General features: G+C 38.5%; 2 protein-coding genes across 3 annotated transcripts; one reads left to right on the top strand and one right to left on the bottom strand.

The window, feature by feature from the left end:
- The first annotated feature begins 4 nt into the window (after positions 1 to 4).
- Positions 5 to 5,896, top strand: enpp5 (ectonucleotide pyrophosphatase/phosphodiesterase 5). Of its 2 annotated transcripts, XM_039691981.2 has the most exons (5): positions 5 to 81; positions 471 to 487; positions 1,816 to 2,666; positions 3,733 to 3,909; positions 4,044 to 5,896. In XM_039691981.2, the coding sequence occupies exons 3-5, from the start codon at positions 1,844 to 1,846 to the stop codon at positions 4,427 to 4,429; spliced, it is 1,386 nt and encodes a 461-aa protein (XP_039547915.2). In that variant the 5' UTR covers positions 5 to 81; positions 471 to 487; positions 1,816 to 1,843; the 3' UTR covers positions 4,430 to 5,896. The 2 variants fall into 2 exon arrangements, with proteins under 2 accessions (XP_039547915.2, XP_039547916.2); XM_039691982.2 differs by lacking the exons at positions 5 to 81; positions 471 to 487 and adding an exon at positions 498 to 702.
- Positions 5,897 to 6,437: 541 nt separating this feature from the next.
- Positions 6,438 to 11,774, bottom strand: eif5 (eukaryotic translation initiation factor 5). Its single transcript, XM_039691983.2, has 12 exons — positions 11,655 to 11,774; positions 11,154 to 11,383; positions 10,340 to 10,619; positions 10,182 to 10,263; positions 9,934 to 10,106; positions 8,866 to 8,977; positions 8,525 to 8,646; positions 8,275 to 8,436; positions 8,012 to 8,173; positions 7,580 to 7,744; positions 6,918 to 7,058; positions 6,438 to 6,807 (listed from the first exon to the last, which is right to left on the bottom strand). The coding sequence occupies exons 3-12, from the start codon at positions 10,409 to 10,411 to the stop codon at positions 6,709 to 6,711; spliced, it is 1,290 nt and encodes a 429-aa protein (XP_039547917.2). The 5' UTR covers positions 10,412 to 10,619; positions 11,154 to 11,383; positions 11,655 to 11,774; the 3' UTR covers positions 6,438 to 6,708.
- Positions 11,775 to 12,696: the final 922 nt, after the last annotated feature.

Here is a 12,696-nt window from a genome sequence, read left to right as displayed (position 1 = left end):
TCTAATGAGATGAAGAGCGAAAAATAGGCGGAGCTTCCTATGATCTAGCTGTGACTGTTTATTTTTTTGGCAGAGCCAAATGGGCTATATGCACGCATAAGTTCCGCATTTGACGTAAGGATGCTCGTCCATTTCCGGTTGTGTAGATTAAAGCGGAGGAAAACCGGAGAAAACGGGATTATGGCAGAGTCTTCAATATTTACTGTCCTCCCGTCTTTGAAACGAAACGTACATACGTTTAGATGTAATTTTATATATAGTTATGTTTATTAAATATAATTTTAAAAAGAAGCACAAACACAACGAGGGGTGTATGTTTTATCTTTTTTTGTGACTAACGTTTCATTAGTATAACCATGGAGTATAAAATTCACTATAAATTCTCGGTATTGCATTGGACTAGATGATCGGCGGAAGTTATCGAGCATCCTTAATCCTTCACCGGAAATAACGCCGTGCATAGAGCCCATATCCTCCACACACAGAGGTAAGCTGGACAGTTGCTTGCATGAGCTCCGGTTAACCGTTATATGCTTTAAATTGTAAATGTACTGGTTGTCTGTGAAGATGCATGATATCGGAGACATTTTCCCGATGCAACGTAATGACATAAAGAGTTGTCATAGAGCATGCACTGCGCTACCTCGAGCTACGGTTCCCCGTTCGTTAACAGCAGCTGCCGTTTAATGGAGAGGCACACTGGTCAGTTGAGGTTGATGTGAACGAACTCAACAAGGATTGTTTTGTAAATCTTTTTAAAGGACAAGAGTGAACCTAACGAGCGTTATTATAGGCGGCTGAAATGCGCTGCATTGTGTGTGATGTCATGATGTTCCATTTCTAGTGACGCACTATACAATTGAATTATTTCGGTAGGCTATATTTGACATCCGTTTCGACCTGAGAGCGTTTATATACCGAAATGTTTCCATTTAGTTGTTACATTATGTATAAGAGAAATGCACCTGTTAACTGAGCAGGCGCTCTGAAAGTATGCTGCTCTTTCATGACCGAATATGACATTCATATTCATAACATACATGCAGTGCCATTCGTGACAGCGCGACCGATTGTTTTGAAGACAGCCATCTAAAGAGGTTTTTTTTTTAATTTCAACAATGTGTCAGTTGTTCAGTGGTTATAAGATAATGGAAATCAAAAAATATATATTTTACAGCTATATGTGTAGCTATGTGTAGCTATATCAGAAATTGTTGACATTATTAGCATTATTTTTATGTGTTGACGTTTTTATTGCCACAATCAGATTACGATTAAATCAATATTCTGGTTTCTAGAAATAAAGACAAATATGTTAACATCTCGTTCAGAATATCCACCATAATAACTCAGCATTAATTATATGTGCATGTCCAAACAAAGATACTTCTGGGTGATATTAGATACTGACATTTCTGAAAAGTCAAGATATTTTTTCGAGAATATTTTTGAATTTTTTATACTTATATTTTATAAACATTGAAATTTTATGGCCAACATGTTTTAAAATAGTTGGCTCTTGTAAGTTATTGTTAACGACATCATTGTGATTATTTAAACTGATTATGCTGTTATTCTATATTATTCTTTTAGCATAATAAATGGCAAGAGCATCTTGATTATTTCCAGAAATGAATGCACATGTCTTATTAGCAATATGCTTATATGTATGCAATAGGAATTCCAATAACTGACAAAGCCCAGAAAGAATATTGACTTTAATCAGAATGATAAATGTGATCATATGAATTTTGTTAATGGTTCAAACTTTCTTTCCTTCCCCATTCATGTCTATACAATGAATTTTTTTTCTAGGTCTCCCTTTCATAGAAACACTTGCATCATGCCATACCAGAGTTGCTTCCTCAGTTGCGTATTAATACTGCTACAGACATCAAGCTCCCAGCAAGTAGAGCAAAGCCAGCTGCTACTGGTGTCCTTTGATGGCTTTCGCTGGGACTATGTGAATCGAGTACCCACGCCCAATTTTCGTGCCCTGATGGATGAGGGTGTGCAGGTGGAGAAAGTGGAGAACACCTACATCACCAAGACCTACCCGAACCACTACACCTTAGTGACAGGATTACACGCCGAAACCCATGGCATCATTGCTAACGAAATGTACGACCCCATTCACAACAAGTCGTTTTCCATGGAGGGACCTTCAGTGTACGATGCATGGTGGTGGGAGGAGGCCGTGCCGTTGTGGGTGACCAATCAGAAGGCTGGCTGGAAGAGCGGAGCTGCCATGTGGCCTGGATCAGATGTAGCAATTGGTGGAACGTACCCAACACATTACTTGAGTTACAACGCGTCAATGCCCTTTGAGACCAGAGTCGAGAAACTCATTGATTGGTTCTCAGGGCCGAAGGCCATCAATTTTGGTGTCTTATATTGGGAGGAGCCAGACGAGAGCGGGCATAACTTGGGGCCGGAGAGCTCACAAATGGATGCGGTCATAGCAGACATCGATGATAAGTTGGGATTCCTCAGGGACAAGCTCAAAGCTGCTGACCTTTATGAGAAAGTCAATCTCATTGTTACAAGTGATCATGGAATGACTCAGTTATCACATGAGAAGATTATTGAGCTGGACACCTACGTCAGCCGAGATCTTTACACATGGATAGACAAGAGTCCTGTTGTTGGTATTTTGCCAAAAGAAGGTGAGAATGAAAATAAAGCATTTGTTATTGTTTTTTGTGGGAATGCAGGTTATTTTGTGTAGCTATTTCAGTTTTTACCATGCCTTCATTATGTATTTTTGCTACATTTCAAAAAACATTTTTATTTATAGATTTTATTGTTTTAACCTCTTCTATGAAAATCCACTATAAAAATATAATTTTTTCCCAAACTGGGATTCGAATTTCAAACATAGTGTGTTTGTGAGTCAATAAAAGCTAATAATTAATCAAATAATAATACATGTAAATGAAAAATAAAAATGATGAAAATAAAACACTAAAAAAATTATATTATAAAATTATTTTATTTTTCTACCTACATGTTTTGTGAGCACATCAGAGAACAGGAAAATGTGCTTCAAGTAAATATAATATATTATGTCAATGCGATTAGGCTGACAAAAAAAGTTTGGAAATCTCAGATCTAAATAAAAAGTAAAAAACAAATAATTTCAGTTTTTATTGTTTGAAACTTTCCACTGTTCAATTTTGCCCACGTCCTGGTCAAAAGCAGGATATAATTTGTGATTTTTTACAATTTCCAAGAATGAACTTCAGGCGAGGCAAAAATGCAAATATTATTAAAAACCTAACTATGAAATTAACCGTGGCAAGACAAAAGAGATGGTTATTATATTTCAAAAACGTTACTTTCCATCACCATAATTTTCACCAAAGAATGCGGTTAAACACAACACTTCATTTGAGATGTGGTTGAAAATTTCATGACTTTCAGAAACAATTAAAGAGTGTGTGAAAAGTGTTTTAAGTCAAAAGTGCCTGTAGTCTAAGAAACACCCAATAATCAATTAAATATGTTGTTATAATTGATGCCGCATTCACACAAAACGTGTTTTTGCTGTTAAAAATGCGAGACGGGGGTCAGTGGAGTGAAAAGAAATGCAAGGTCTGGAAACGCATCAAACTTTAGCACCACATTTTCAGAAAAGCATGCACAAGATGCTGCAAAAGACGCGAGCGCACAGGTTAAACACTCATATTCTGTGTGAACAAGTATTTGAGTGTTATCCTCCTCTTAACCCAGGCAAACTTGAAGAGGTCTACAGCTCGTTGAAGAACGCCAACCCGAACATGGCCGTGTATAAAAAGGAGGAGATTCCAGATCATTACCACTACAGACACAATGCCAGGATCATGCCTCTGATCATAGAGGTCAAAGAGGGATGGACGGTCATGCAGAACAGAAATGGATCTCTCATGTGTGCGTATTGTTATTTACACATAATTAAAGCACAACGAACACATACGATAACACGTTCATGTCGTCGTTGTGCTTGCTTATCAATACCTGAGACACCTTTGCAGTTATTTAATGACCATGTGTTTGATTTACAGTGGGAAACCATGGTTACAACAACAGCCTTCCCAGCATGCAACCCGTGTTTGTCGCCCGCGGACCCGCTTTCCGCCGTGACTACACCAAGGCCTCCATGAGCTCGGTCGACCTCTATCCTCTCATGTGCTGCATTCTTGGTCTCAAGCCCTTGCCCAACAATGGCTCTTTGTCAAGCGTGCAGGATCTCTTAGTGAAGACTTCAACCCCAAAACCACCAGTGGTGCCGCCCAAGCCCAGAGAGACTTCCTACGCCTGGGCCGTGGGATCCATCTTCGGCACCTTACTCGTAATCGGGTTTCTCTTTATCTTTGTGCAGCAGGTGACAAAAAGGCAGCTACCGCCACTGCATCTGTCCAATAGTGAGATAACACAACCCTTACTGTAGGCTCAAACCTGCACTTTTCTCATGTGAGCTTCTTAAAGTATGCAGCACTGAATTTTTCATCCAGTGCCACGGATCTCATTTCAGTCTAAAATAATTCTGATAACACTTTTTAAGCAGTCCGCATGGTCGCTCGAAAATCAAAAGCGATCAATATCCACGGTACCATGCCAAAGCCAAATATACCAAAAGCAATATGGGGAACGATGCTACAGTGGTGACAAAAATGATAAAAAATCATAGCTAACCGAGCCAATAGTGCCCTCTTCTGGTGAAGCTGTCAGTGAGACCTTTAATCTTGTCATCTAAAACCTAGTATACGAAGAAAGATGGCTAGCATCCCCATGCTTTTCCTTTCAATTTGAAGCTGATATTTATTTAATAAGAGATTTGCCCTATTCTCCTGAATTTGCATTAAATGTATATTCCGGGTTCAGTATGGCTTTAAATCGATAGCATTTGTGGCATAATGTTGATTATTACAGAAATTACTTTCAACTTATTCCTCCTTTGCTTTAATAAAAAAATAATAATAATAAAATAGAGAACTTGGAATGGAAGTAAGTTCCATTGTGCAAATATGTTACAAACCTATTAAAAATGCTGACAACTCGTTTCGGCAGTTCAGTTTCAATTTTCAACTTTATTCATAAACAATTTCAGCATTTTTTTGTTAATCAACATAATGCCACAAACGCTGTTGTTTGCGTTTAACTTGTATTGACCATGGAATATTCCTTTAACTGAATGTTATGGATGGAAAAAATTAAGGGACATTAGTAGCAGTTGCTTTTTGAATTTGTTTACTCTTACCCATTGTAATTTTGTTTGTTAATTTGTTAAATGCAGTTGTTTAATTTGGCAGATTAATGTTAATGTGTTAATGAAAAGAAGCCGGTAGTTGTCTACCTCCGTGTTGCACTAAGATACATGTAAGCTAATCAGGATAGAGAGATGAAATATTAGACTAGTGGGAAGTTTTAAGCTTATCTGCGTTTTGCACAATGTAATACCATCCAAAATTTATATAAAAAGGAGTAGGAGTTTCGGTGCCAAAATCCTTTTGATTGACATAGTAATTGTATAGTTCCTGCATTAATGTATTTTGTACTTTTTGAAAATAGCATTTAACAGAAAGCCCTGTGTGGGGCAAAACACTGTGATTGTCTTCTACTGGTGTAAAGACTAAAGGGAAATTAAGTATTTATGCTCTTTGAAATGGATGTTGCTGAAATAGTTGTAGTTAGCTGCTTGCAGAATGTTAGGATTGTTTCTGTTGTTAAGGAGGAAATTATGACTTTCTATATGGACTTTGTGTTGAGCATTTCTATGATTTACTGGATTTACTATGATGTCTTTTATGGCCTAATGTCTGACTTGATTTGGACCCGTTAAAAGTCCCATAACTAAAACATGACTTTAAATGTACGACATTAAAGTTAAATAAATGCCTAATTTGGAAACTCCTGAGTTCTTATTAGCAGTTTCAACTCATTTCACCCACAGTGATATATCTTTATAACCTTTCGCAGGCTACCAGGACATTGTGAAAGAGCAGTGTGCAACAGTGATGGCTCAAATGTGTTTTTTAATGGTATACAATGACCTGTTTTTAATCTACACCAGCAGCTTATTTATATTCATGTTTTATATATACACATACATAGTGTTATGTTGCTCACAAAGATTGTATTTGATCAAAAACACAATTTTAAATATTAAAATTTATTTCAGTGATGACTAAGCTGAATTTTCAGCATCACTCCACTCTTAAGCATCTCATGATCCTTCAGAATCACCAATGCGCCAATTTGACGCTCAATCAACATTTATTTTTTGTGAAAACAAATAGAAAGTTCAAAAGAACAGCCTTTATTTTACTGTTACTTTTGATCAATTTAAATGTCCTTGCAGCATAAGTATTTTTTTGTGACTTAAAATCTAAACTTTTGAATGGGATCTATAATTATGAATATAAAAATAATAGTGTCAAAAACAATTAGATACGGGGTGGAATTCACAGGCAAATCTTTAATAGTTGCAAAAATACAAGGGAAACTCGAGTGCATTTTATGCTCTAGAATCTAAGAAACTCATGCATACAAACAAAAGCAACAATTCATCGATAGAGCTGGTGAGAAGACTAAAATAAGAGGCTTTCAGCAGTTCGCTATCCTAGGCCTGGAGCTGAAGAAAAGGCCAGAGGAGGTGAGAAGGCATGCGTCTGACAAAAAGAAGCTGAGCAATATGGAAGAGGCAAATTAAGCTTTTTGGTTATTTCTTTAAATGGCATCAATATCAATGTCCTCCTCCTCATGTTCTGACTTCTCAGGTTTTTTAGTCTCCATTTTCAGCTCACGGGCAGAAGAGGAATACACCACCTAGGGAAAAGGGAAATTTGAGCAAATTCTGTGCTATCCAACAATGTTAAATTGAGTAACCAACAAGCATTTTGTAGCAAAGTTTGTGTAATAATGTGGCTTATTTTTACCTCAACATTGTCCTCATCATCATCTTCCTCTTCCTCACTGCCCCCACTCTCCTCCTCTGCCTCTTTGAGCCATTTAACGAAGGGCTCTGCCTTGGCATGAATCTCTTTAGCCAACTCTTTAGAGACATACTTCTTAGACACCTACAACAAAACATCACAAACAGGTTTAAACTCATGAATACTGATAGGTAGGGTTGGGTAAGTGAATGTAAACAGTTCAGAAAGAAAATGCATGTGTATCAGTATATTGGATCCGTGCATTCGGTCTTAAAGTGACAGCAGCCTGACAATCTTGCAGCCATCTCTGATTTTGTCTTTTGTTGTTTAACATTAATGACACTCACTGCTCTTGAATGAACAACCAACTAATTATAAAGATTTTTTTTTTTAGAAAAATGCTTCCCGTGACAACAATTGGCTCCAAAAAGCTGAATCAGAACACCCTTAAACATTGGACTAGTCAAGTATGATTGCTGCCATCAAGCATGCAGGTCACCGTCATTACCATAACAACCCCCTCGGACATTCAGGCTAAAATGACAGATCCTTCAAGACGACGGCTACATTTCCATTTGGTTTCATGCATGTAAACAACTGGGATTGATGTTTGGCATCTGATCATGACAGATTCTAGAATGTCAAGTGTTTTGATGGCAGGTTACCTTTTCAGCCCATGCAAGTATGACATCTTCCTCCAGCAGGTCTGCGTCATACAGGTCTTTGAGTATAACGGCGACTCTGGGTAAGAGCTGAGTCTGATGCAGCTTCACAAGGCACTCAAACCCACCCAGCAGATACTTCTGAGCTTTCTTATTGTTGTGGCAGAACTGTGGGCAGAAATGTAAACTACTTACATTTACTATAGTTAATGAAAAAGTCAGCATGACTGTTATTTGCAAAAGCAGCAATAATGCATTTTAACAAATGAAATATGGAAAGACTTGATGATGTGCAACTAATAGCATTTGAGAATAAAAATCACTCTGTATTTAATTACAACAACCAGGATTTTCCAAAGTCAGCATGGTCTGTGAAAAGTGATGTTTATTAGATAGTCAAAGATGTTAAAAATGCTAATATATGTCAAGACGTACCCTGAGGAAGTGACGCGTGTACTTCTTGATCTGGTCACGGATGTTCTCATCAAAGAGCAGCTCGCTCAGAATCAGAGGACCCATGGCCTTTACATCAAGCCTTTCAGCCTCAGCCAAGACCTCTTTATCTGCAGTGTCAATTGCTCCACTATCCTTCTTTTCCTGAAGAGCAGAAGCAAAACGATTGGAGCTGAATAGGAGAGCGTCTATATATGAAAAGTATCTTTCTTTCAAATTTGTCAATAAAATCTTAAGACAAACACCTTTACAAAGTTGTAAAATATGTTGACTCTCTCCTCCAGGGATTTTTCCAAGTCTTCTGTGAGCGTGAGACCCTTGGCGTGCTCGCTGATCTCCTCCATCCTGCGGCGCTGGGCCTCCTCTGTGGTCTCCTCAGCCCAGTCTTCATCATCATCATCCCCATCCTGCCATGATCAAAAATACATTCAACACCCACATCTCTCATTTCCTCCACTGGTTAGGCTGAAAGGGGTTTCTCAAAGTAGCATTTACCACAGCATCAGGGGCATCTATGTCATTATGGTTACCAGCCTCTCCACCACTTGAGCCATTCTCTTTGTCTTTCTTTCGGGTTTTCTTTTCTTTCTCTTTTTTCACAGATCCACTGTCATTCTCTGCCACAACAAGACCAGAAAGAGGAAACAGAGTTCAGTTCATGTACATCAAATCAACATGCAATGGGTCTGAATTTTCTGACCAGGTTAACCCAAATACTCAAACTGTAAGGCCTTTCTTTGGTTTCATGTGAAAATGAAATGTTTATGGAAATAAGAAAATGACACCACTGGGGATTCAAAACCTCAATTCACTGTCTCTTTATAGTCTGCATTTACCAGGTGGATTCTTGAGAATGAAGGTGCAGAGCTTGTGTCTAGTGTCCAGCATGCCTCTGTACCCACAAGCCTTGCAGGAGTTTCCAATGGTCTGCTTCTTGGGATTAATGTGCTACAATGACAAGAACATTTGAAGCAACTTTAAAGTGCAGTAATAAACAATCTGTACAACAATGAATCAATCCAGCGAGAAATCTCTGGGGCAAATTACTCAGAACTTCTAAACAAAGCTTCCTGCGCTTGAAACCTGCAAAGATTGCTATGCAAATGTAGGCTTTCCCTGTATACAGGTGTGTAAATAAATATAGGGATTTATCCTGTGTTGTGTCTTATGACCTTACAGGGAGTTTATAAGGCAGATTGCCGCATGAAACAGAAACCAGGCCAGCTGAGACTATGCAAAATCTCAGGAAGTCAAATAGTACTGCACTGCAGAGGAAAATCAGTAGAGGAAAGTAGAAGTATTTTGTACTTAACTGAATAGTTAATCTAAAAATCAAACTTGTCATCATTTACTCAAGTCTTATGTTTCTTTCTTTAGCAGAGGAGAAATGTTGGAAAATGATCCAATACCGATCAAGCATCTGATTAACCACTCCGATTGTTTTACATTTACATTATGTTGATCACTTCAGGTGTGGCACACTTGGAATATAACTATATACTTGAATTATATATTGGTTACATACTTAAGTTGACTAATTAAATTCAATTGTGAATCAGTATTTTTTTTTGCCATATAACCTAACCCTAGCTGGTAAGTTAAGGCAACTGAAAACAATTGACTGAATAATGTAACAATGAGAGACTGAAGGTGGCTTGTATACAGCTAATGACACAGCTACTTTCCTCTGTACACCTGCAAAACAATCTCAACACATAGAAGCTAGATGTGTGTGACCCCATTGACCCTACATACTCAGCAACATGCATACAAACATAAAGGGCAGCAAGTTCAATTGGGAATCAAGGGCACACACATTTTTCTCTAGAACACACCTGTTCATCAATAGTCTCACTGACCATGACTCATCTACATGTACATGGCAAAACGGAGAACGCATTTACCAAATCAGTTTCAGGATTGTCGCATTCAGGACACAGCACAAACTTGCGAATGAATCCATCTAGCATGTCTTGCAGTTTGTTTGCCTCATGAGATCCATTGACGATGTAGCGGTCATTCTTGGAATCGAACTGGGTTTGGGCTCCCAACTCACAACCAAAGAATTTGGTGGGATCTAAACAGAGGTTACAGTTTAATGTTATATGAAAAAACTACTGTATAAAAATTTAAGTGAAACAGCAATGCTTACATGTCGGAGGCCTATTCAGAGCTTTGGCAACATCAACCATGTTGACTATGACTGTTTTAATTCCATTCCCCTTGCCTTCCACCTGTGACAAATAGAAAGAGTTCAGGATAGATTCAGGACACACACATTATAAATAAAATGCATCCTTTAACACCCACCTTTGCAATGATACGGGGCATTTTATAGCGGTAGAACTGGTCCGACACGCTGCGGTTGACATTGATGGACATTTTGGCTTCCCGTACGGTTTATCAGCAAGACGAGAAGATCTTGAATTGGCAATTATTAGTATCTTCTGTTTGGAGGGGAGGGGATGACATAAACGACTGCAAGAGTACCTTGTCTCTGACATGAAAAGGGTACGGCCACTGAGGCTCCAGGCTTCGAGCTCGTTGACTAAGTTCCCCCCAAACAGGTTCCGTCAGCTGCACTATAGCACTGCGAAAGGGAAATACAACCAAGAATGAGGATTAAGAGCAGAAACCACCAAGCATCACAAAGTTTAGCAACATTACCCCCCTGGTATCAAACACAGCAGACATATGAATCAAGGTGTGCCCATTCTCTGTAAGACTGACTAGTTATCTACTAAGACCACCTGTCAAAGTGATATTGGGGTATGTATGTCTTGTGTAACTATTTAGAAACAACTCGAGGCTGAAATGAGTTGCTATTTAGTCAAGTAATCAGTGGGCAGTGTGAGGCCAAGTACAGAGCCTGACATTCTGAAGAAATTCGGTGGAGCATTTAATTTCTGATGGGATAAAACACCAAACAGGCCTCTGATGAGCAAACCCATGCTGCAGAGTGCGTCACACCATAGAAAGACGCCATTTTATTCGGTGCGGTATGCAACACATTATGACTGATGCGCACACATAGATCTCATTAAACAAACCAACTATCGCGAGAGTGCACGCGTAACGTTACACATGAGAGGGAAAACACTAGAAATAACACAAATCCACGTACCTTTCCCATCCGTAGCTCCTGTCGTCCAGGTACTCACCGTTTTCGCAAAACAAAGACATAAACACACCGCTGGTCGCCCTGAAAAGAGGTGAACTACTGGTTTGAGTTTGTCAGTTTAGTTGGAAACGCTAGTTAGGGATCGGCACGGCGGTGCCTGACTGGGTTACACCTTGCGAAGCAGAGTGATAAACCCTGGAGAGAAATCTCACGACGCCCTCAATACAGGGGATCTGAAATAAAACAGCACTCATGAGCAACACTGTACAACCAGCAATGCAATAATGCCGTTGCGTAAGTTACTAACTTAACATGACTGACGTATAAGAGCTAACGTTAGTCAGCTAACGTGAACATATGGCAGCATAACCTAGAAACCTATCACGCAGTAGCTCCTCAAGTCAGAGTCCGAATATATATATATGCGTCAAAATCAGAATATTTTCTTATTCAAAAGAAGTCGTTGTTGAAAAGGCCAATATGTTTTCGGGAAGTTTTACTCACCTCTCACACGCTTTGGCCCGTATGCTAAACCACAATGAGCACATAAACCCTCGTGACTCGTGACTTAACTCGGCCAAAACTAACCCCGCCCCATCGCTTAAACGGCTGTTTGGATTGGCTTGTGCCTCACTGGATTCTATTTGATTTGTCAAATTTAGCTGTCAATCATATTGGGCAGTTACTTGCTGATTGGGGAAGATCTATTTTATGGTAGGCCACATAACTTATTACTTTGGACAATTTTTATACATAAATGCAGCTTAATGGTATTTAAAGATGCCTGTTTTTTTATAATAATAGTACAAAAAACTTGCTAATTGGGCAATTCATGTTATGCATTACATTTTTATGTCCCTAACCATACATGTATGTCCAGATATAACCTACTGTACTGGATAAAATCATAAAGTCACTATTTTTTTTTTAAAGATGGAAATTATATTAGTTTGCTTTTTGTTATTACAACAAAGGGGAATGACTGCTATTTTGCCATGCAATTTCTAATATGAAAAACGATTAAATTATTAAATATCCCAGTTGTTTCTTTCAGCGGCAGCCTATATTTTTTTTTACAAAATTATTTTATATATTGTTTCTTTCCAATAAGTATTTATTTTTTTTTTTTAATGATTTGCCTCTCCTTCAACATAATTGGCTTTCAAAAGCAACACAAATTAGAGCCTGCATGGGACAGTGGAACACATGCAGAGTGAATTCTCTGGATGTGTTTACAAACTACTGGAACAAAAGATTCCTAGCTGTGCACATCATGATGTAGGCCAGTGGAGAGGAATACAGAGGACAAACATCCAGTGTGGGTCCACAGGATTACCTGTGGCATTTTCGGGGTTCAAAGGGTTTACTGCTGTAAGGGACAGGGACAAAGGCTTTAATCTTTCTTACACAAAGGAAAATATCCTATATTTCTAACAAAAACATTTGGTAACGCTTTAGATTACATCACAGAAAGTACTGTGTAACACTAAAGTGGCTCAACCTTAAGTTTATCAAGTGACGAGAATACCTTTTGTGCGAAATTTTT

This window comes from Pimephales promelas, chromosome 13 (assembly GCF_988280905.1).
Source record: "Pimephales promelas chromosome 13, fPimPro1.hap1.1, whole genome shotgun sequence".
In the NCBI taxonomy this organism is placed as follows: Eukaryota; Metazoa; Chordata; class Actinopteri; order Cypriniformes; family Leuciscidae; genus Pimephales; species Pimephales promelas.
Note: the sequence above shows the minus strand (reverse complement) of the source record. Positions and strands in the feature narration are given on the sequence as shown.